The 9,721-nt window shown below is 38.3% G+C and overlaps 1 protein-coding gene across 1 annotated transcript; it reads right to left on the bottom strand.

Moving 5' to 3' along the window:
- Window positions 1-985: 985 nt before the first annotated feature.
- LOC133628394 (endogenous retrovirus group K member 25 Env polyprotein-like) lies at window positions 986-8,935 on the bottom strand. The gene is made up of 2 exons (XM_062016532.1): window positions 8,453-8,935; window positions 986-5,947 (listed from the first exon to the last, which is right to left on the bottom strand). The coding sequence occupies exon 2, from the start codon at window positions 3,294-3,296 to the stop codon at window positions 1,380-1,382; it is 1,917 nt and encodes a 638-aa protein (XP_061872516.1). The 5' UTR covers window positions 3,297-5,947; window positions 8,453-8,935; the 3' UTR covers window positions 986-1,379.
- Window positions 8,936-9,721: the final 786 nt, after the last annotated feature.

The raw sequence follows: 9,721 nt of genomic DNA on the forward strand, positions 1-9,721 counted from the left end.
TATAGTTGTGCAAGGAACCATTTAAAGTCATTTTAAAAGTCTTGTAAAACTTTAACCGTAAAGTCTCTACAATGTGCACAGGTGCAGTTGGCTAAGGTGCTTATAGCAGGTACAATAGGTTGTACATGAGCTGATAAGAGCCAAGAGATGAGTTCATAAGCGGGACACTAGAGGAAGACTACTTCCTCACAATGGAGGAAAGGGAAATGATTCGAAGAGCAGGAATGAGAATCTGGGATCAACAGCACCAGGCAGGACCAGACGCACATGTGAAATGGCCCTTGCAGAGGCCCAATTGGAATAATCAGATGGCGGAGCACAGAGCCCATATTGCAGACCTACGAGCCATCATTGTCCAGGGAATCAGAGAGTCTGTTCCCCGAGGACAGAATATTAAAAAAGCATTCAATGAGAGACAGAGAAAAGACAAAACCCCAACTGATTGGCTTGAGAGATTATGTAAAAGCCTTCAACTGTACTCTGGAGTAGATCCAGCAGCTCCAGTGGGACAGGCATTATTAAAGACCCAATTTGTGGCAAAATCATGGGTAGATATCTGAAAGAAACTAGAAAAATTAGAAGATTGGCAAGAAAAAGGGCTAGAAAGGGAAACAAAAGCCTGGGAGACAGGTGCATTCAACAGGAAGAAAAAAAAAAAAAAGGAATCAAAGGATGATGGACTGTTTTTAAGGAAGAATAGGGGGAGTCAGGGGCTCTATTTGCTGAGGACCACAAGAGTAATCGAGCCCTTGATAAAACTGAAGTTAGGTCCTCAGCGTCAGGAAGTACAATACTCCCATATTGCCAGTTAAGAAATCTGATGGGACTTATAGATTAGTACATAACCTCCGGGAGATAAACAAGAGAACTATTACTAGGTTCCCTGTGGTAGCTAACCCGCACACCTTATTGAGTCAGTTGAGTCCAGAGTACCAGTGGTATAGTGTCAGAGACCAGCTCTTTCCAGGACGATGAAGGACAGGCGGACCACTGCTCTTAGGGCAAGTGACAGTTTATTGCTTCTTCTTATGCTCTTTTTATAGTCAGTACATATCGCAAAGGTCATCAGTATAGGTTAACAAACAATATGAGTACGTATATTTTCTATATGCTACAAATCAATCAAATGTTATCTACAAAATTTATGGTACTGTTTACTACATTTTTGTGATATATGTTCCGTGGCTACAAGACATCTGGTGTCCTTATCATTGTTGTGTATACAGGATGTTTTTGCTTAAGTTAGGGGCTTTGTTTAAGGAGCCAACCCTTTCAGGCAGGCTTCCTTAGAAAGGATTAACCCTTACCAGGCAAATCCTTTCGAGGGCCATTCTACCCTTTCAGGCAGATTGGTCTCATCATTTCACCCTTTTTTCTTTTTATTCAGTATGTATTGTAGCGGGAACGTGTTGTGTAGCCATTAATTGTAATTTTTTAGTTTTTATACTCGTTTGTTTTATCATATCATACATTAAACGAAATATGCAAGGTAATACTATAACTAGGACAATTATGCATAAAGTTGCTCCTATAAGGCAATAGATTCCTTTATAAAATGAAGATAAGGATGGAAAAGAAGCTTTTAAAACACTAACAAAATCATGAGCACGTTGGGCGAGAGGCAACTGCAATCTTTCTATATTTTGTAAAGAGAGAATTTCTCCATGCAATTGTTTTAAGTTAATTGAAGAATTGGCATTATTCCATATCCCTGATAAATGTTTTTGTATCTTAGGCCAATCATAACAGGATTGATTCCAATGAACTGGTGTCACACAGATGGCTTTATATGCCGCATGACACGACAGTGATTCTTTGATGGCTAAAGCTTGAATTTCTTGACCCATAAGATTAACTGTGTCATATAACGCATTTAATTTTCTCTCAATCTTATCATCCCATAATGCTTGTTCTTTCAAAGTATCAATCATAGTTTCAGAAATGTTGTTTATATATTGTGCAGTTTGAATGCTAGTAGTTAAAGATATGGCAGCCATGGTAGTAACTGATATGGCAGTTATTATCGCGAGAACTCCTGCTATTATCATACCTACAATTCGTTTTTGACGCATAAGTGCTTGAGTTACAATAGTTAGCACTTCAGAGCCTTCATCAGCATACCAATCATGTGTTAAATTGACGGGTAAAAACACATATGGTGGTTGTTTCAACATAACAAAATTCAAAATAGAAGAGTTAACACAATTAGATAAAACACAATTTGTACAATTTACAGAGTGATCCGTTGTATTTATAATTAGTGTAGATCCACTCAAAAATACATAAGGTTCTGGTACACATGCTTGAAACCAAATCTCAGTATTGTTGGTAATTTGATGCATTGTTATACCAGATAAAGAAGGTTGCCAGGTGATATTTGCTGCTCGAAAAACAGCTTTATCCATTGCTCCTACAGCTTTCCATATTTGGGTAAATAGAGTAATATTATTCATTGTCCATATACCTTGATATAGTCCAGTAAGTCGTTGTGATGGACGCCAGTCACACAAATTTGTAACGTTATTACAAGTAAGATTGCATGCATGACATAATTTCCAATCTGGAAGAGATGTGCTTATTCTCCTTCGATTACAAAGAGGAATGTTAGCAGGGAAATGTGCTAAATATGTCACACTAAAATTTGGATACAACATTTGAGCAGACCAATGTATTCCGTTATAGTTTTGGAAATCATTCCGGGCTAATTGGGTAACCATAATACATCCATTAGTAGTATTTTTACTAAAACAAATTGGTTGAGTAGTAGAATCAAACAAACCAGAATAATTGTATGGTACAGAGAACCTAACAAGATGAGACAAATCTTCTGGTCCTAAAAAACTAGTGTCATTTGTATACACCGGAATATCAATCGGTTCATCCCATGTTACAGGATGAAGTAAAGGAGGAAATGTAACAAATGCCCAATATTGTGTCGCAGAAACTCCCTTGTGTAACATCCATATTATGCTAAGCCAGTAGGCAAAGATCTGTAATGATGACCAATAGTTAAAATCATGTTGTTGTGGTTGAGGTTGTTGTGGTATCAGCATCAGGCGTTGAAACCTCTTTCGGAGCTTGCCTATTTTCGTTTTTGGCATGTCGAACACAGCGTTCCGGAATCCACCGAGGTACAGGCTCATCTGTTGGGAAAATACAAACATACCCTCTACCCCATAATAGAACCGGGTCAGGGCCTCTCGTGGATCCATCAATAGGATCTTTCCATAATACTGCAGGTTTCTGCTGAGCTGGGGATTGCCAATGACGATCAGCAGCCGAAAGGCCAGCTGCATCGAGAGTAAAAAAGTTTAAAACAAAAAGAGCATGATTTAACAAAGACAAAGGAGTGTCCTTAATCCCCCATGTCCCCGTTTTTAATTTCTTTAATTGTGTCTTCAGAGTAAGGTTAAAGCGTTCAATCATGCCTTGACCCTGTGGATTATAAGGAATCCCTGTTTTATGTGTTATAGAAAAATGAGCACAAAATTTTGAAAATTTAGCACTAGTATATGCTGGGCCATTATCTGTCTTGATAGTCTTTGGTATACCTAAGACTGAAAAACAGTGTAACAAATGTGAAATTACTTGTGCGGTTGATTCTCCAGACAAAGGAGTGGCTACTGCAAAATGAGAAAAGGTATCAAGGGTTACATGGATATAAGAGAGGCGGCCAAAAGAAGGATAATGAGTAACATCCATCTGCCAGAGATCATTAGGTAAAAGACCTCGAGGATTAACTCCATAATGAGGAATTGGTAAAAAAGAAACACATGAAGAACATGTTCGAACAATTTCTCTAGCTTGTTCTCGAGAGATATGGCACATACGTTGTAGAGTAGCTGCAGGTAAGTGATGCAGAGAGTGCAAACGCTGGGCTTCTGCAACAGTAGCAACAGTAAAACGAGTTAACAAATCAGCCTGATTGTTGCCGTGACTCAAAGGTCCAGGTAATTTAGAGTGACTACGAATGTGTCCTACAAAAAGAGGTGCATCTCTTATTATTAAGAGAGATTGAATCAGACCAAAATATCGTTGTATAAAAGAAACTTTAGAAGCTATGACAGGAACTGTTTCTAAAAATTGTAATGAAGTGACAATGTAACGACTGTCAGAATAGATATTCAAAGGCTCAGAAAATTTCAACAGTGCTTGATAAATTGCATATAATTCAGTCATTTGTGCAGAAACATTCTCTAATTTCCAAACAAATTGGTCTGTAGGAGTATACAAAACTGCTTGTCCATTAGATGATCCATCTGTAAAAACAGTCAATGCTCCTGTTATAGGGGCTCCTTTAACGACCCTAGGAAAAGCTAAAGAATGATAGGTAGCAAAACTAAGAATTTTATCAGAAGGGAACTTTTGTGTTATTTCTCCAGGAAAAGCAGCTAAGGCTACAGCAAAATCGTCTACAGTGGCCATCAGCCAAGTAATTTGAGCAGGTGTGTATGGAATTCCAATTACTGCCGGTTCTCTCCCAAGATGAGTAATACATAACTTTCGTCCTTGTTTAATTCGTTCTGCTATCTTTTGAGGATATGAAACAAGAACTCCTTTTGCAGAGTGAGATCCATGTATCCAACACAGAACACCGTCTTGATACAAGACTCCTGTAGGAGTCATTACTGTAGGCAAGATATATAAAAAGAAAGACTTTGTTATGTCTGCATATTGTAATTGAGCATTTTCTATGGCCTTTTCAACCAATCGAAGAGCTTGTTTTCCCTCTTCTGTTAACTTGCGAGGAGAGGTAGGATCAGGGTTTCCCTCAAGTATTTTAAAAAGAGGATGCAAATCGGCTGTTGTTAACTTAAGAAAAGATCTGAGCCAATTAATGTCTCCCAAAAGTTTTTGAAAATCATTCAAGGTTTTTAAAGAATTTGTTCGTATGGCAATTTTTTGTGGCATAAAAGATTTAGGATATAGTTGAAACCCCAAATATTGAAAAGGATATGATTTTTGTACCTTTTCTTGTGCTATTTTCAAACCATGTTTAGTTAACATCTGTTCAATATGAGCATAAGCATGTTGCAACTTATCGATAGATGAGGCTGCTAAAAGGATATCATCCATATAATGGATACAAAGAACATCAGGAAATTGTTGTCTAGTCGCTTTTATACTTTCATGAACAAATTTTTGACAAAGAGTAGGACTATTAGCCATTCCTTGAGGCAATACTTTCCATTGGTAGCGTTCCATAGGTTCACTAAAATTTATGGATGGAATGCTAAAAGCAAATCGACATTTGTCATCTGGATGTAAGTGGATAGTGTAAAAACAATCTTTTAAGTCAATAATTATTTTTTCAAAATTTTGAGGAATGGCAATAGGACTAGGTAGACCAGGTTGTAACGCTCCCATGGTACACATTGTTTTATTGACTTCTCTCAAGTCTTGGAGAAGTCTCCATTTCCCAGACTTCTTTTTTATAACAAAAATAGGTGAGTTCCATGGTGATGTGGAAGGTTCTATATGACCTAATTGTAATTGTTCCACTACTAATTGACGAGCAGCTTGCAATTTTTCTTTAGTTAGAGGCCATTGATCAACCCAAACAGGATGATCTGATTTCCAACAGATTTTATCTGCATACATAGTTACTGATAAATTTATCAGATTAACTGCTAGGCGTATAAAGGTATGCACCCATTTGTGTCAAGATATCTCGGCCCCAGAGGTTAAGAGGCAAGCTTTCTAGTACATATGGTTGAATGGAACCAGAGTGTCCCTCTTTGTCTGTCCAACTTAACAACTTACAGCTTTGAAGAGGCAAATTTGCAACTCCAATTCCTTTTAGATCAGCTGAAGCATGCTGTAAAGGCCATTCTTTTGGCCATTGTTTTAAAGTCATTACCGATACATCTGCTCCGGTGTCCAAGAGTCCTGTAAAATTTTTACCATCAATTGTTAACTGAAGTTCAGGTCTCTGATGATTGATGGGCTGTAAAAGATAAACATCAGTAGATCCAAAACCGCCTGTTCCCCGAATGTGGGAATCAGCTTTTCCTATAGATGAAACATAAGGAATTAAAAGCAACTGTGCAATCTTTGTTCCTGCAGGTAGATTAAAGACAGAAATTTCAGATTGTAACATAACTTTTAACTCTCCTTCATAATCACAATCAATTAGTCCTGGTATAACTCGCAATCCTTTCATGCTCAGACTACTTCGTCCCAATACCAAACCGCATGTTCCCGCAGGTAATGGGCCATATATCCCTGTTGGGATAGCTTGTGCCCCCATTTCAGGTGTTAATACGAAGTGGGAGGAGGAACACAGGTCCAGTCCGGCACTATGACTGGTGGCTCGGTGGAGTTGTGAAATGGATTGTTTAGCTGGTGCTCTGAGGTTTGCACCTGCACAGGATACATCCCCTGTTTGTTTGGGTGGGCCCGGGGCAAGCCCATTGAGAAGTTTCCCGACTGTAAGGAATTGCCGTTCTTATCATATTTAGATCGGCATTCATTAGCCCAATGATTACCCTTTTTGCATTTTGGGCATAAACCTGGATTTTTTCCATTATTACTTGGAGTCTTTTTATTATGACATTGACGTACTTGATGCCCCATTTGTCCGCAATGAAAACAGCTACCAGGAGGGCCTGCAACCCTTCTGTTTTTCTTAAATTGCATTGCAGCTAAAACTTGCTCAACAGGTTTGCCCTGTTGTGCTGCGGCAGTGACTATGCCTTGAATATATCCAGAGCTAACATCAGAACATAATCTGATATAGTCATTTAATGTTGATTTATTTTTCCAAGGTCTTAATATGGATTGACAGATATTATTAGCATTTTCAAAAGCTAATTCCTTAACTAAAATCATAGCTGAATCGGTGTCTTGTATGAGCCTAGATGAAGTTTGTAACAAACGAGATACAAAATCATGATAAGGTTCATCTGGTCCCTGTCGGACTTTAGTTAATTCTTCCCTAGACGTTCCATGTCTAGGTAGCCCTTTCCAGGCTTTCAAACCAATTTCTCGAATGGCATCATATGTCGCAGCAGGATAAGTTAATTGTTGTGCCAGATCAACATGCGGTCCTGTGCCAGCTAACATTTCATGAGTAATTCCTTGTTGGCGAAAGTGTGGTTTTTGAGAATAATCATAACAGGAATCCATAAAATCTGTAAGCCATAACAAATATTCTCCTCCCGTTAAGGTAGCTTTAGCTAAGCCTTTCCAGTCCCATGGGGGAAGAACTTCAGCTGCAATGGTCTCTAAAATAGCAATAGTATATGGTGCAGTTGCACCATATTGAGCAGCAGCTGTTTTCAATTCTTTAAGATTCTTAAATGGAATGGATGTATATGTAGCAATTCTAACATTGGCTTGAGTAGGGTGAGGAGCATATGTTATAGGATAAGCATGCAATATTTTTGAAAACCCACTCACATCTTCACCTTGTTGTTTAGCTTGTAGCAATGATAACTGTAAGGGTGAGTGAGGTGATATTTGATGGTATATGTCAGGAGGGGGCGGACGTCTACCAGCTTCTATTGCTGGTAAAACAACAGGTTCCTTTTTTAAAAGTGTTTGCTGTTTCTTCAATTTAAAAGGCGTGTTAACAAACACTTGATCATCTTCATTATGATACTGAGCAGCTTCTTTTTCTAATTCAGCTTCCTCATCGGAGGATAATTCTTCAGATAATTCTATAGGTCTCAAGGCGCTCTTGCTTTGTTTTAACGGTCGGCATTTTTTACCTCCCGTATTTGAGTACATAAGAAAGGGATTTTTAAAATTAGATTCCTGAATATCTTTTTGTTCATTATTGATTATTGATGGATATTCAGGTGGAGCAGAGGGTTGTGAATCAGGATTAGTAAGAGCAGAAGGTTTTAAACCTGAATCCGCTGAACGAGATCGAGGACGTGTTTGTCGTTGCCATTTATCATATTCAGTATCACCTTGTAAACATTCTTTAATTAAAGTCCATAAAGGAAAAGCATCTATAGGGATCTTATCAGGGCCATTAGCAGCATAATAGCTTTTAATGTTTTCACCAACCTTATTCCAGGTTTCCAAGTTAATAGTGCCTTTATTCGGAAACCAAGGACACACAGTGTCTATAAATTCTAAAAATCCACCCACTTGCTTGGTGGTTATAGATATATTTCGACTTTTTAACAACGTCTTAACCATAGCTACAAACAGCTGTCTTTCCGTACTATGTACATGTCCCATATTTTAAATTGTAAATGCTGAATATGAGGGAGCCCTACCGTTGAGTCACGAGGTTCAGTTTGGACCCCCTTGCTTTCTAAGACACCTTATAGAAAGGGCTTAGGTGCGGCTGGATCCAGACTTAGTCTCAGACTTGGTCAACGGAAAATCTAAGACAAAAAGGGATTTTTGTTTTTATTTTACTGAGATAAATTTCTACTTTCTTATATTTTACACCTTCCTAGTAGTTCTGCCGCCCTTTATTTCCCCTTTTCCTTACCGCGGTTCTGTTGATTCGGAGGCAGCTCACCCTGGTCAAAGGCAACCGAGTTTCCCGGGTTTCGGCACCATTTGTCAGAGACCAGCTCTTTCCAGGACGATGAAGGACAGGCGGACCACTGCTCTTAGGGCAAGTGACAGTTTATTGCTTCTTCTTATGCTCTTTTTATAGTCAGTACATATCGCAAAGGTCATCAGTATAGGTTAACAAACAATATGAGTACGTATATTTTCTATATGCTACAAATCAATCAAATGTTATCTACAAAATTTATGGTACTGTTTACTACATTTTTGTGATATATGTTCCGTGGCTACAAGACATCTGGTGTCCTTATCATTGTTGTGTATACAGGATGTTTTTGCTTAAGTTAGGGGCTTTGTTTAAGGAGCCAACCCTTTCAGGCAGGCTTCCTTAGAAAGGATTAACCCTTACCAGGCAAATCCTTTCGAGGGCCATTCTACCCTTTCAGGCAGATTGGTCTCATCAGTATAGTGTGCTAGACCTTAAGGATGCCTTTTGGGCATGTTCCCTGAAAGAGGAGTGCAGGGATTATTCTGCTTTTGAATGTGAAGATCCTGACACCCATAAAAAACAACAGTTGAGATGGACTGTATTACCACAGGGATTTACAGAGTCCCCCAATCTTTTTGGACAAGCACTAGAACAGATCTTGAGAAATTATGAGTTAGGCAAAGAAGCTATTTTAGTTCAATATGTGGACGATTTATTATTAGCAGGGAGACATGAAGAAGCTGTTAGACAGGAAAGTATTAAATTGCTTAATTTCCTGAGTTTACAAGGGTTGAAAGTGTCTAAATCTAAATTACTGTTTCCTGAAGAAAAGGTAAAATATTTGGGACACTACTTTATAAAGGGAAGTAAGAAACTTGATCCAGATCGAGTAAATGGGATACTGTCCCTACAAGCTCCAAAGAGTAAGAGACAAGTTAGAAAGCTTTTAGGTCTGTTGGATATTGTAGACAATGGATTGAAACTTTTATTAAGAAGGTAAAATTTTTGTACCAGAAATTAACTCGAGATGGATTAGATAAATGGCCCAAAGAAGATGAAAGATATTTTGAGAATTTAAAAGTGGATTAGATTAATGCTCCTCTGCCTAGCCTGCCTGATGTTAGAAAACCTTTTATTTGTTACCTTTGGAGGGGAGTTAAAGGTGTTTTCTCCCCACAACATTCGGGGGAGGTATTACAATAAAACGTGGAAAAATGGATAACAGATGCTAGGCTCTTAAAATATGAAGGTATG

This window comes from Colius striatus, chromosome W (assembly GCF_028858725.1).
Source record: "Colius striatus isolate bColStr4 chromosome W, bColStr4.1.hap1, whole genome shotgun sequence".
NCBI classification, from domain to species: Eukaryota; Metazoa; Chordata; class Aves; order Coliiformes; family Coliidae; genus Colius; species Colius striatus.